The sequence below is a fragment of the Sorghum bicolor genome, chromosome 4, assembly GCF_000003195.3.
Source record: "Sorghum bicolor cultivar BTx623 chromosome 4, Sorghum_bicolor_NCBIv3, whole genome shotgun sequence".
Classification (NCBI taxonomy): Eukaryota; Viridiplantae; Streptophyta; class Magnoliopsida; order Poales; family Poaceae; genus Sorghum; species Sorghum bicolor.
Window position 1 is genome coordinate 60,832,127 of NC_012873.2, and position 13,421 is coordinate 60,845,547.

The window sequence follows — 13,421 nt, forward strand, 5'->3', positions numbered from 1 at the left end:
GGTAGCTAGCTAAACAGGGCGATAATTTTTTTGCTTGGACTAGCCCACGAGCCCTGGCCCAGTGGCCCCGGGCACGGAGAAACGATTTATTATTTATTTTTATCCCGGGCTCGGCCGGAGCGGGCGCAGGCAAGAGCGGTCGTTGTCGTCACCTCCTTCGCGCCACCGCCCATGCTCTACCGAAGCGCGCTGTTTCCTCCGCGTATCGTGCACCGCTCCCTGCTCGACGCGCCGGCCGCGCCCTAGCTGGCCGCACCACCCCTTGACGGCTGCGCCCTAGCCGGCCAGCCCGACCTCGACGCCGCTCCCGCCGCGCCGGCCTGTTCTCACCATAGCGCGCGGCCGCCGCCGCTCCCTACTCGACGCGCCGGCCGCGCCCGCGCCCTCCTCGACGGCTGACGCAGGCGAGCTCCAGCCGGACGGCCGCAACCGCCCCATCGCGGACCTGCGCCTCGCCGCCGGACCGCCGGGAACCTGTCCTCTGCTTCCTCGACGCGGACCTGCTCCTCGACCTGGACGGCGATTCTCCTTCTCTGACCTCGACTTCCCCTCCCTCTCCGACGACTCCCCGGCCGCCTCCGACCCTACCACGCCTCCGCTTCTGTCGCAGCAGCAGCAGCAGGGCACACACGCGCGGGAGACAGGGGAAAGAGGAGGGTGTGTGGAAGAAGATGTCGTTGAGCTGTTCATGCCAGTGAGGTGCTCGATGAAATTCCAATGAGGTGAGGAAGAAGAAGGTGTGGTGGTAAGAGTAAGAGTACCTTTTTTCCTGATGGAGGGTAATCATACACATTTATCCAGGCAAACAAACACTATCCCACCCCCAGCCAGCCCCTACTTGGTCAGGCAAACAAACAACCCCAGTTGCAACTCCTGGGCTGCCTCTAGCTGCCCTTTATCTCCATCATGACATTCGAACTGGTTGAGGCTACAAGCTATGTCACTGTTTTTTTTTGGGACAGCAGCAGTAATTTTCAGATGAACTTGAACCAAACACATGCTCTGTTTGGATGCACCAGCTAAATTTTATCTAGCTAATTTTAGCTGGGGTGCATCCAAACACTCCATTCTATTGGTAGCTAAAAGGCCTCCCAACTAAAATTTAGCTCTAGCAATTAGCTAGCTGGGTGCATCCAACATGCCCACAGTCTTCTTTCTCCCGTTTGCCCCGCGTGCGCACGCCCCCACACTCGTGTTCAGTGTGCGCAACTGGGTGACCGCCGTCACCGCCGCCCTAGACCAGGTCCCTGGTGCCCAGGTCTAACCGTGTCGGTCCCTTCGCCGGCGACGAGCACCCACTTCTCTTCCCTTTGTGCTGTGGTGTGCGAAACTGAGCAAGCGTCCTCCCCTCCAGTTTACACGCCGCCGCTGGCCCTCACGCTGTCATTATCTCCTCCTGCTCCGGCACCCGTCCTCACCAACGGCACTGCCGTGAGGCCAAGGCGAGCTTGTGCCAAAGCAGCCAAAGTGCCAATGGCCACAAATCGTAGATAATGTTTCCAGCATTAGCTTGCTGCTCATACACCGTCTTTTTGTCCTATCTTCCCCTTGGTAGACTTTCCAATTGTATGAAAAAAGTGAAGTTTGCCCAGTGACCACAAAGCATTTATTCTGTAGATTATTTAGTGCATTGGAATCCTGCGCTATGTTTGAATTTGACTTAAAAATTACGAATTCGAATGTTTTTGAATTCTGTGCAGTAGAAACATAAACTTTGAATTGTTATGATGTGAAAATTAAGCACAAGGGAATAGAAATAGAAGAAATTAAATATAGGGAAAGAGGTCATTGGTAATCTACTAACACAGTGGCTCCATAAAGTGCTGGAAAAGTTTTAAGGGGCTTCCATAAAACAACTTCTAGGGGAGCGCTATTGGTATGGAATTGCTTTTATTAAATTTTTCAGGGGTTTCTGGACCCTCCATATCCCCTGGATTATTGACTTCACTTTGTCCTTCTTATTGTTGTAGGCTGTTATAATAGTAGGAGATATGCGCGCCTTGTAGAATCATACAGATGCTTGTTGAACATGTGCCTTCGTCTCTCTGTGTGTGTCAACAAGATGTTCTAGCATCAACAAGACCCTCATTAGCATGCCCAGCTTCCAGACAAAGAGAGTAGAGCAACAAAATGGAAGACCATGGAAAATCAGATGGGTGGGATGAAGTTCTAGAAGAAGATGATGAGTTAGCGAGTGTATGCAAATATCCTATTAGCACCTCATTCCTCTCTTCTGGAACAAGCAGAAGTATGTTATCTCATTTCCAGCATCTCCTCTTATAGAGATAATGTTGTGAGCAAAGGATGACTTTGTTTTGTTAAACTGTACCAGGTGGATAATCTAATGTGTGTCCTCTGTTTCCCCACTACAGGGAGCAAAAGTGTAAAGAAGCCTAGATTCTCATTGCGAGGATATGATTTTGTTCCATTAGATGTTAAGACTGATGACTTATGCACTGGGGGGCAAGGAGGTACCTCTGCAGTGCCATCAACTAGAGCTTCACAAGCCATGGTGGCTGAACGGTTGGAAAATGTTGACGAACACACTGAAGATTTGGCACTAGAGTTTGCCCTTCCAACCAAGAAAGAAAATACTTCAGTTTCTGAGCTGCTAGATAATTTACAGCGTAGGAGTGGTTCTTTTGTCAGGACACCATCTTTGGTGCGTATTGTCTTGCATTCTTCCTTCATTTTTTTTGGAGTTCTTACAGACACTTATGTTGCTTCTAAATATTTTGATCTAGTTGCACCAACATGCTCCAAGCATATCAATCAGGGAGCAGGAACTTTCATCCGGAGTGCCACCAACTAAAGCTTCACAAGCTTTGATGGATGAACCGTTCAAAAATGTCAAGGGACAAACTGAAGATCTGCCATCAGAGTTTCCCTGCTCGATCAAGAAAGCAAATCTTTCAGTTGCAGAACTTCTAGAAGATCTACAGGGTAGAAGTGGCTCTTATGTCGAGACAGCATCTTTGGTGTGTTTCTTGTGGTGTTATTTCATGATTTGGGGTTCTCAGACAAAAAATAGCTTGCCTCTGAATATTGTAAATTTTATTGCAGTCACATCAACACACCAGAACTAAACATTGGAAGCCAAAACTCCTTTCTTCCGAGAAGAAAACACTAGCTATTCTAGGAGACAGGAGTATTGACAGTGAGGACCCCTTGGAGCATGTAATTGATGGAACATCTAGCGAGGAGGAAGTATGGTAACATAAAACTTCATATTAGTCATTGTCCATTTGAAAATTGAAATACTCGAACATATTTTTCTTTTATCCTGGAATAGGATGCTACTCAGAACCACTTGAATTTGGTGAACAAAGATGAGAACCAGCAAACTATGGCTGACCTATTCCAAGAAGTTTTCAATCCAACAAACATGGATGGCGCCATGAATGCAATGAGATCAACAGGGTATAATAATCTTGAATTCTTGCCAAATCTTATTCAAATGACCATTTGCACAGGAATTCTGATTATTTATTAGTCTTGCTCTGTGGCAGAGCTGGTAACTATGGAAGAATGCAACAGATTATGCAGATGGAGAAAGATTCACATGCGGAGTTCTTGAGACGGTATAGCAGAGAGCAAGGTTATTCAGGTGGTGCCGTTGGTAGCAGTTTGTAGCTGGTACCACTTATATGCTTTGGATTAGGCATCGTCTGTTTGTATACATGGATTTCAGAGATAGTGACAGTTCAAATTTGTAGGTGATTTAAAGGGAACTACTGTTCAGATTATGTCAAGGTCATTGGAAGGAAAGCTAACAGTCTGCAGCTGCATGTTCCAGGAAAAGAGTGATGTCTGTGCTCCATGCCTCCATCTTCCAAAAACTCCTATCTACTCATGTGGCAGTAATCTTCTTAAATTAAATAACATTTTGCTTCTCATGCTGTTAAGTTGAACAAACATTTTGGGAAAAAAAATAATGTTTCAAGATGATTGTCTGTCAGTTTCTTATCTAGAACAGTATGCTCTTTAGAAAAGTAATGTCTGAATTGACCAATTATGCAATGCTACAAAACTAAAATTGAAAGTTACTCTGCTGCATCTAGTTGATCAGACAAAATGTACCCTTTGTTGTAGACATTAGGCAAACTTCTAATGAACTGACTCTTATGTGAACATAAACGATGTTTTACCAGCATTTTGCAACAGTGATGTTTTCATGGAACTTATGTTCATGCAGGATACCGCTATAAGTAATGCCTCAGCAGACAGAACCATAGATGAAAGCAGAACTAGGAGGACCATTATTTTCAGTCCAAAGATATGTGACAATGTGGATCTTCTGGTTGGAAACATAATCCATATCTTCCCACCATGGTATGATTCTCTAATTCGTTTATGTGTTTTCTTTCCCTGCTTCTGTTATATACTCCTTTTTCTGTTCCAAAGAGGCATATGTACCTAATGCTAAATTGAACTTTTACCAAATACTTTTGAGAGAGAGAGAGAGAGAGAGAGAGAGAGAGAGAGAAGTCAACATCATGAATCAAAGTGGCATGGATGAAAATGGTGCTAAATGATTTTATAGACTACTACAAGTAGAAGTGTTGTGGGCCAGACTCATTGACATTCGTTTAAAGAAGTATGAGCGGTCTCTAATTTTAATGTTTGGTGTCCCCCGAACTTGTATGGTGGTATCATCTAGTGTCATGAGCCCCAACTCTCGAATTTTAATGTTTGGGTCCCCCGAACTTGTATGGTGGTATCATCTAGGTCTCCAAGTCTTGAATTTAGATATTTTGTTGGCACTGGTCCAAACAGGCTTGACCTGCTCATGCACTGACATGGCATGCTGACTATGTGTTGATGTGCCATGTTGGGTCCACATATCAAGACTACATCAACACACAGTCAGCATGGCGCGCTTGGTCCAATCCTAGCGGTCAGGACAAGTGTGGAGACCCAAGTATCAAAATGGGGACCCCGGGTGACACCGCTGTCCAATTTTGTGGACCGCTCATGAATTTTACTCTTTTAAAAAAAATGTCAGGCTTGACCACATATTACCTAGTCATTGAGGTATACCAAGGAAAACAATGAACTTTAACAATGTAGTCTTGTTTATGATTTGTTTTTTTTTTAATCATTGGTGCATGCCTATGATCTGGCATTTTGCTTGGCTTGACAGGAAAGAAGTTAAAATACAAGAAGAACATGTGATTATTTGCACCTACTTCTCGCACCACCGTACTTGATACTCAGATTTTTCAGTACTAGAAAGACCGAAAGCATAACCTTCGACAGCCTAATGTTGATGTACTCGCAGTGTCTATTCTGTTTGTTTTACAGTCACAAGTGTACTGGCTGCAAAGCTAGAGGCAGACCGCAAGCATAACAGTTGCTGATAGCCTAATGTTGATGTACTTACAGTGTCTATTATGTTTGTTTTACAATCACAAGTTCCTGAGCGGTTGATGCCTACTTTGCAACCGCAAGAATAACCGTCGCTGGTAGCGTAATGTTGGTGTACAGCAATCGCAAGAATGTAAAACAATTGTCAGCAGGCTGAGGAGCCTTGCGCTTTAAACTCTAGTAGGAGCATAGGTTCATTTCGTGCTGATGTCACCATAAAAAAAGCAAAACATTTATTTGTAATTGCTAAAATTTCTAAACAGTGTATCTATTTTTAATTCTGTTTACACCAATGTTTTCTATGTAACGAGACGAACAAAACAAGACTCCATTTACATATGTTGAAATTTATTTTAGTACAATTTATGTGTACTAGGTACTGATAACATATAAGTTATAACTATAGCTTAATTGCACAAGTCATACGAAATAACTTATCATAATAACTTATATACACAAATTGTATTTTATAAATTTTGTGTTTTTAAGTTTTGGTATAACTTATAAGTAGTACATATAAATTAATACTAATTTTTTTAAATAGATATAGTTTTATTCGTCTCGTCGTATAGAACACAGACAGAATTGAAAATGAATATACCGTTAAGAAGTTAGCATATATGGAATGATGCGCAGCCGAGCACCAGAAGAGAATAGGAACACCCGCGCCATATAAAATAGGAAAGTGGATTTTTTTTTTTAAAAAAAAGGAAGCTACTCTGTGTCAGAATTTTGATCGCGGATTCTGATCCAATGATCGTTGAAAATGTCACGTTGGACGGAAATGTTATTATTATGTTTAACTTTAAACATAAGTATTGACGTAAATCTATATAGCATTCTTCATTAAAAAAAAAATCAAATGTGCTCTATTGGCGTAAAATCTATATAGCATTCATTCCTCATTAAAAAAATCAAATGAGTTCAGTACAACAATGCGATATTCTAGATCCTGAACTACACCTTTGAGGCGAATAACTTACACCACAATCAGAAACTACAGATAAAATCTTTTTGGCTCTACAGCATCTAATGTTCCCCAACACCCTACGTAGCCTCATCTTTTGGTCGTCAAATAAAAACTGGGAAAATTTGAGCAACCAAAATTTATCCTCAAACTGCCTTCTTATAGTATATGCGTAACGCGTCTTCCGACCTGTATCTATGGATTCTGGTACTCACAACTCGTCATGAGATTCAGGTTCTGAATCGCTAGTGTTGGCCGATGCAGACTGATCCTCTTCTTGAGCCTTAGATTCCTGAGACGTTTCGGTGTATTCACCCTCGTTGGGTGCAGATTCCGAAGAGGTGGTTTTCTCCTTGCTAGCAGGTTCTTCCTCCTTTGCTGTTTTCTTCTCAACCTTGGGTTTTGGTTTCGGAATCCTATTGACACTTGAGACCTGCACAGAGAAAGAGTATACATTATACTTACTACCATGAGTAGTCTGCATAACCTTTTATACGGCGCTCTACCAAATTACTAACCTTATCTTGCAAGTCCAGAACTTTCTCATCAACTTCTTCAGATGTGAAAACTGGTGGGCTATAGACAGGGGTACTGCGAAATTTCCAACGGGCGTTAGCCACCTTTTACAAGACAATAAAAAAAAAGAAAGCTGACTCAAAAGGTTATACTTTTTCTGCAGGTTTTCCTTCTCCTCCAACCAAGCTTTCAGTTTCTCTGCTTCCCTTACAACCTAGAACCAGAGCATTACACGACCAACAAAATGAGAATCATAATCACAAAGTCAACTTCCTTAAACTCACAGGATTACCTCATCTACTCTCTTTTTGGGGAGCCATGGTTTGTTTGCGTCCCAGTTCTTGACAATCTGAAAAACCAAACATGCACTGAATTAGAACAGAATAACACATCAACCATGCATTACATCAGTCAAACAGTTATACTGAGCAGTTCACAACATGGATAAAATGGATATAAAACAATGGTTTTGTCCCCTGCTGTGGAATTCAGTGTATAGTAAACTTAGCCTTTTTCCTGCTTCCAAGAAATTATTGATCAATTAATCTTGCAATATAAGACAAGCATGTAGCAGCCATGCTGGAGAAGCATGACATTAGTACGTGCCTTGTGTTCAAAGTGTACAAACCCAACAGAGTATTATATGATGCATAGATTGAACTATTCTGTTTCTTATGCGGAAAGTATCTCTTCAGATGCAATAAACAACATAAACTATTTTAATTAAAAATTGCTATTAGGATTTCTTTTTTATACCTTTTGCAGCTCATCAAGATACAATCGAGCATTTTCACAGGCTGCTGGTCGGGCCTTTAATTCACTCAATCTGGGTAATGGGAAAACAATACAACCTCAGTCATTGATTCATATGAAGTAAAGGGTATAAACAGTTAGTTACCTGAAAAGAATTGGGTCACCAATGGCCTTAAGTTGATCAAGGCGCTCTTGGAATTCATTAGCTTGAGCATCTTCACCGTCCATATATAACCAATCCTGCACCTGCAATTGTCATACAAACTTCACTTATCACTACTTCAGTGGAAGACTTAATCGTCAACTGAGACTAAGAGCACGATAAGCTTTAAACAACCTCACTAAGTTTCTCCGCAAAGGATTCCCTCTCCTGTTCTGTTGAGACAGTCAAAATATCTGTGCTTTCCTCCAGCTGTTATATATCAAATGTCAGCAAGCAGGCAGTCAATATTATACAAATAAAATGTGTAATAAAGAGTAAAACTTTGTTGCATTTTCAAGTTTATCTAGATAACAAGATTAACAGGGTAGCATTGAGTTTCAGTGAAAAATCAATACTCTAAAAATTTAATATATATGTACAAAGTAAGGATCACCCATTATCTGGGGTACGATGACAAAAATACATGATGTAACAGAAAATTTGAAAACCAAACCATCTTAGCAAAGTGTCAACAAAGAAAGCATAAAAAAAATATACCTTCTCCTTCATAGAATATATGTATGACTCTAGGTTATTCTTAAGTTCAGCAGTTTTCCTCCTTTCAGCATCCTTCTTATCGAGTGCCTCTAACCTATTTTTTGCTTCAGAATACAACTCCTTCGAAAGAATTGTTCCAGCACCAGTCGTTTTTTCCACAACCTATATAAATAATTGACATTTGAATTGAACTATGCCGTGCCAATATTCCCACCAAATTACCAGAGCAACTATAGCTTACCTTCAATGGAACCCTAAATGTTCTTTTCTTTAGCACCTTCTCTGTAATAATTTCTTGAGCATTACTCTCATTAACGGAAGTGTTGGAATTAGTATCACTGCCAGAACTCATATTTTCCTTACTATCTGTTGTGCTATTAGCTGCTCCTACTTCGGAAGATGAATTCTGATTGGTGGTGTTACTCTCTAGAGTCAATATCTTCTTTGGAACTTCAACCCATTCAGTTATCTCAATTACTGCTTCTGCTCTATCAAGAGCAATAATTCCACTTCTACTCAAAGAAAAATGTAGATTTGCTTTGATGGGTGCAGACAAATTACGGTGTGCATACCTGATTGAAGAGAGGAATATGTTTAGTTTGTGCAATAAAATTAAGCATACAGTGGGTACAAATAACAGAATAGCAATAAAATTACATTGCTTAATATCAATTAATTCATGATAAGATTGAGCATTTTAATTTGAATGATATCAGCATGCCAATAACATATATGTTTTAATGGATGAATTACATTAAGAATGTTTAGTAATTTAGTTGTTTATGATCAAGACTTGAAGTTGAAAATACACAAAGAAGTATGGTCACTTACTTTTCATTGGCATCTGACAATCCTGATATGGAATACTCTGCAAACTTATGTGATGGAATGCCTGGAGGCAGTTCATAAGCTTTGTCATAGTTGAGAGAGATATCAAAGTCCTTGGTATGTCTGATGGACCTAAACATCTGTAGATAACAAATGGGCATTGAGCTATTTTCGATGTATACTTCAAGACACATGATGAAGAGTTCACCCACAATTGGAAGACAAAAGGAAAATGGCTTTACTAACCTTTATTGGCATTTTCTTCATTCTTGGTACCAAAGTTTGATCAATGCTTTCATCCTTGACATAACCCGGACCATCTATCTCAAGTACCAAAGCATAAGTAGAGCCATCAATCATTCCCAACTTACGGTTCAACTTAATCCCGTCACTCAGGTTAGCCGCATGAAGTGAGGCTCCCAGAACAGTTGCTTCATCAGCATCAAGATGTTTATCGAGCTCGCGCCGACCCAGAAATTCCTGCAGCTTAGCCTGTAGCAAGAGAACAATATTGTTGTCAGGGAGCCAAAAATGTAAAATGTTGTAGATCACACACCCCATTTGGAAAGTTAATCAAATTAGGTATGATGGAGTATATAAATATTGTATAAAAAAATTCTATAAACAAATAAGGCTTTGTTTGGATGTAGTCGGATTCACACCAATCCACATGTGTTGAGGTGGATTGGAGTGGAACTTGAACTAAATTCCACCCCAACCCACACCAACACACATGGATTGAAGTGAATCTGACAACATCCAAACAAGGCCTAAGGAATGAAACTCTATGTGTGACCAGAAACAGTTTACAACCCTTTTAAGATCACGACAAAAAAGGATTAGTGCAAATGCAAAGCTGTTAAACAAATTTATAACGAAAAATATTGGTTTAATAGAAGGGAAAACGTATAAAGCAAATAGTAACGTATGTCACATCCATGCATGTACCCATGTTATAATACTAGATTAATTTCTATAAGCGAGAAGCAGTTCAGAGAAAATGCTGAAAAGACTAAATAATCAGTATGCTGATTGCTGAATGCCATGACAGCTAATAGAATTAAGGGAAAGTACGTCGCCACTCTGCTGGTCCTGCAAAAAATCTAGTCTGCTATGGGAAAAGCTACTAATTTCAGTAAGATTTTTCTATTACAGACCCTACAAAGATGCTTCTAGCTAATAGATATATAAAAGAAGTGATTTTCAAAAGAGCTGCAATGACAGACAGTTTAAGTAAAAAATCTAAAAAGATAGCCAAATTTATTAACCTGCAATTTTGGAACCCGGGTAGCTCCTCCTATTAGTTCTACAGCATAGATATCATCAATCTTCATCCCAGAATGTGTCAGCACTTCTTTAACTGGAGTTAGAGCTTGCTCCCATAAATCTTCACAGAGCTCTTCAAATTTCTCACGTGTTATGGTACTCCTGTATAACAAAAAAAGAAGTGCATAAGCTCAGTAGGTAAAACAATAAAAATAGCCATAACCATTATTTAAGGCCACAAGCTCACTATACAGCCATACAGGGTCTAAACCAAGGAAAGCTGAAAGCATAAGCTAGGGGAAAACCAAAAAAAACTCAACCATTAAGACTCTCCCCATAATTGGCCTGATTATTATAGAACACAATCTCGAAGTCTCCATATAAAAACTTAACAGCTGACATGGAGTCGATTAAGAAGTAGCCCAAGTGATCCAGGACTGACACACAGCCTTTGTTTGCAAGTGTAGTAACCTTTATTTAGATGAGACTGCATCAATGTACTTCAAAAGGGAAAAAATAATCAAATTTAATCTGACACATGTCAAGACACTTGGACAAATAAGATATCTTTCATCCATGCAAACTCCAAACCTAGCAGGTCTGCTACCTCGACACCTTTAATTATAGAGTCGTAGTTCCATTCTTTCCAAAACAATTTTAAGCTGACAAATTAGGTTTGATAGTAAATTTTGCAACGTTGTGTGCATTTTCATTTATCTTGATCCTTGACCTTTTTACATGTTGCATCCATATTTCTTGACCACTGGTTATGCGTTTATACAGTATATAAGATAGAGTAGAGATGCACCTGAAGTCAGCATCATTATACAGAGATTCTACTGAAATTGGAGCTGCAGTGTTTGCACTAAGAATTTCTTTGGTGCGCTTAACTTGCTTTTTCAACTTAGCCATTGCCTTCGGAGACTGACGGATATCAACCCCGTTACCAAGCTGCTTATTGAATTGATCAGCAAAATAGTTGACCAGACGCATTTCCAATTCAACGCCTCCAAGTTCAGAGTTCCATCTAACGTCCTTAACCTGCAGACAATAAGTTTTAGCAACATATTGTTCTGGAGTTGTCACTCACCATCTCACATAGCAGCACAGCTCAATAAAAAGAAAAGCATATTTTCACCAGATCTATCATATTAGCCATGAGAAATACTTTCCTCAGATTGCGCAATTGAACAACTACCAGAAATGCCAAGAGAGAAGAATTCACCTGGAACTGGTTAACGGACACTGTCTTCCCGAACTCCTTGGCGTTGTACGCCGAGTAGTACACTAATGCAGCGTAGGTGCTACCAGCGCCCATGTCGTAAAAGATGACATGCCGCGACGCATTGGAGAAGTCCTTGTCGATCCCGTACTGAAGCGCGGCCCCAGCGTGCTCGTGGATGAGAGAAAGCACGTTGATTCCAGCCAGCTGCGCCGCCTGCGTCAACGCCCGGCGCTCGGCCTGCCCGAAGTAGGGCGGCACGGTGATCACCGCGTCCCGCACGGGCGCCCCAACGTGCGCATCGGCGAGCCCCGCGGCGTAGTGGAGCACCATGGCGACAATCTCCTCGAGGGAGTATACCTGCCCGTCATCGGCGCGGACCGCGGCGGCGCCGCGCGCGTCGGGGACGAGGTCGTAGGGGAGGAAGAGGGACTCCGTGACGGACTGCACGTAGGAGAAAGGCTTGGCCAAGAGGTCCCGCGCGCGGGCGAACACCTTGGACGGGTGCCGCGCCGTGATGCCCGCGGCCTCCTCCCCAGCGAGGCGGTTGCCGTCGGCGAGCGCGGCGAGCGCCGGGGACTTGCGCTTGGACATCTCGTTGATGGCAACAGCGATCGGAGCACGGCCAGGGGCAAGATGCACAGCCGCGACCTTGAGCCACTCTGAGCCGAGGTCGATGCTCGCCACCGCCGCGGTCGCCGGCGGGACGGCGACGGCCGCCGCGACGAGGACGGCGAGGAGGACTCCCCAACTGCGGGGCTGCGACATGGCGTGGCGTGTGGCTACCGGCTGCCGCTCAGTGCAATGGCATGTAGGAGGGGGTTAGGGTTCGGAGATCTGGGGTGCGGAGTGGCTGGAGGAGCACGCGGGGGAAGAAGGGGAGCAGAGGAGCGGAGAACGATCTCGAGGACGGGACGGGAAGGAGGTGCAGAGGGCGTGCCACTGCGATGCTATATTTTGGATTCTGGAATTTTCATTGTCTTTGTTCGTTTTATTGCAATTACAGATTTTGGCTACAGGCCACTGTATGTTTTCAGATTTATCTACTAAATAAAAAGCTTTGCCACCTCACGAGAATACTGCTAACAGGGAACTTTTCTAAAAATACATGAGTTACTAGGTGCCTAGTGCAAATTTTACCGAACAGAACGACCCGCGCGAATTGAGTCATCAATCCAATGAAAACAGGCCACGTGGAAAAGTATCCACGTGGCGTTTCACGGCGAGCGCGGTGCGTTGGACTCGCGAGAGGTGGTTAAGTTGCGGCAACCGCCGAGCGACGCGGTACGGCTCCTCGAAGTCACTGACAAGTCGACCATGCCTGCAACCTGCAAGTGGACGGCTGTAGCGAAGACTGAAGAGTGATATTTTTGGGTTAAGGCCCTGTTTAGTTGCCCAGCCAAAAATTTTTAATCCATCCCATCGAATCTTTAGACACATACATGAAATATTAAATGTAGATAAAAAAATAAACTAATTACATAGTTTAGTTGAGAATCGCGAGACGAATCTTTTAAGCCTAGTTACTCCATGATTAGCCTTAAGTGCTACAGTAACCCATATATGCTAATGATAGATTAATTATGCTTAATAAATTTGTCTTGCAGTTTCCTGACGAGCTATGTAATTTATTTTTTTATTAGTCTCTAAAAACCCCTCCCGACATCCTTCCGACACATCCGATGTGACACCCAAAAAATTTTCGTTCCCAATCTAAACAGGCCCTAAGCCCTGTTTAGTTCCCCACCCAAAAATTTTTCATCCATCCCATCGAATCTTTAGACACATGCACGGAACATTAA

The 13,421-nt window shown here is 42.4% G+C and overlaps 2 protein-coding genes across 5 annotated transcripts; one reads left to right on the top strand and one right to left on the bottom strand.

Moving 5' to 3' along the window:
- LOC8073841 lies at positions 118-5,660 on the top strand. 4 transcript variants are annotated; one of them, XR_002452521.1, is made up of 10 exons: positions 118-722; positions 1,971-2,248; positions 2,373-2,662; positions 2,745-2,978; positions 3,064-3,207; positions 3,293-3,420; positions 3,510-3,607; positions 3,717-3,860; positions 4,196-4,332; positions 5,144-5,660. XR_002452521.1 is itself a non-coding variant. In XM_021459985.1 (10 exons), exons 2-10 carry the CDS (start codon positions 2,131-2,133, stop codon positions 5,208-5,210), a joined length of 1,308 nt encoding a protein of 435 aa, XP_021315660.1. In that variant the 5' UTR covers positions 119-1,876; positions 1,971-2,130; the 3' UTR covers positions 5,211-5,660. The 4 variants fall into 4 exon arrangements, 3 of the variants coding, with proteins under 3 accessions (XP_021315660.1, XP_021315659.1, XP_021315661.1); XM_021459985.1 differs by having other exon boundaries at positions 119-1,876; positions 3,717-3,808; XM_021459984.1 differs by having other exon boundaries at positions 119-722; positions 3,717-3,808.
- Positions 6,240-12,387, bottom strand: LOC110434706 (heat shock 70 kDa protein 17). Its single transcript, XM_021459395.1, has 14 exons — positions 11,623-12,387; positions 11,206-11,438; positions 10,400-10,559; positions 9,378-9,623; positions 9,135-9,271; positions 8,545-8,875; positions 8,304-8,465; positions 7,941-8,015; positions 7,749-7,849; positions 7,607-7,676; positions 7,143-7,199; positions 7,003-7,064; positions 6,853-6,925; positions 6,240-6,767 (listed from the first exon to the last, which is right to left on the bottom strand). Exons 1-14 carry the CDS (start codon positions 12,385-12,387, stop codon positions 6,546-6,548), a joined length of 2,694 nt encoding a protein of 897 aa, XP_021315070.1. The 3' UTR covers positions 6,240-6,545.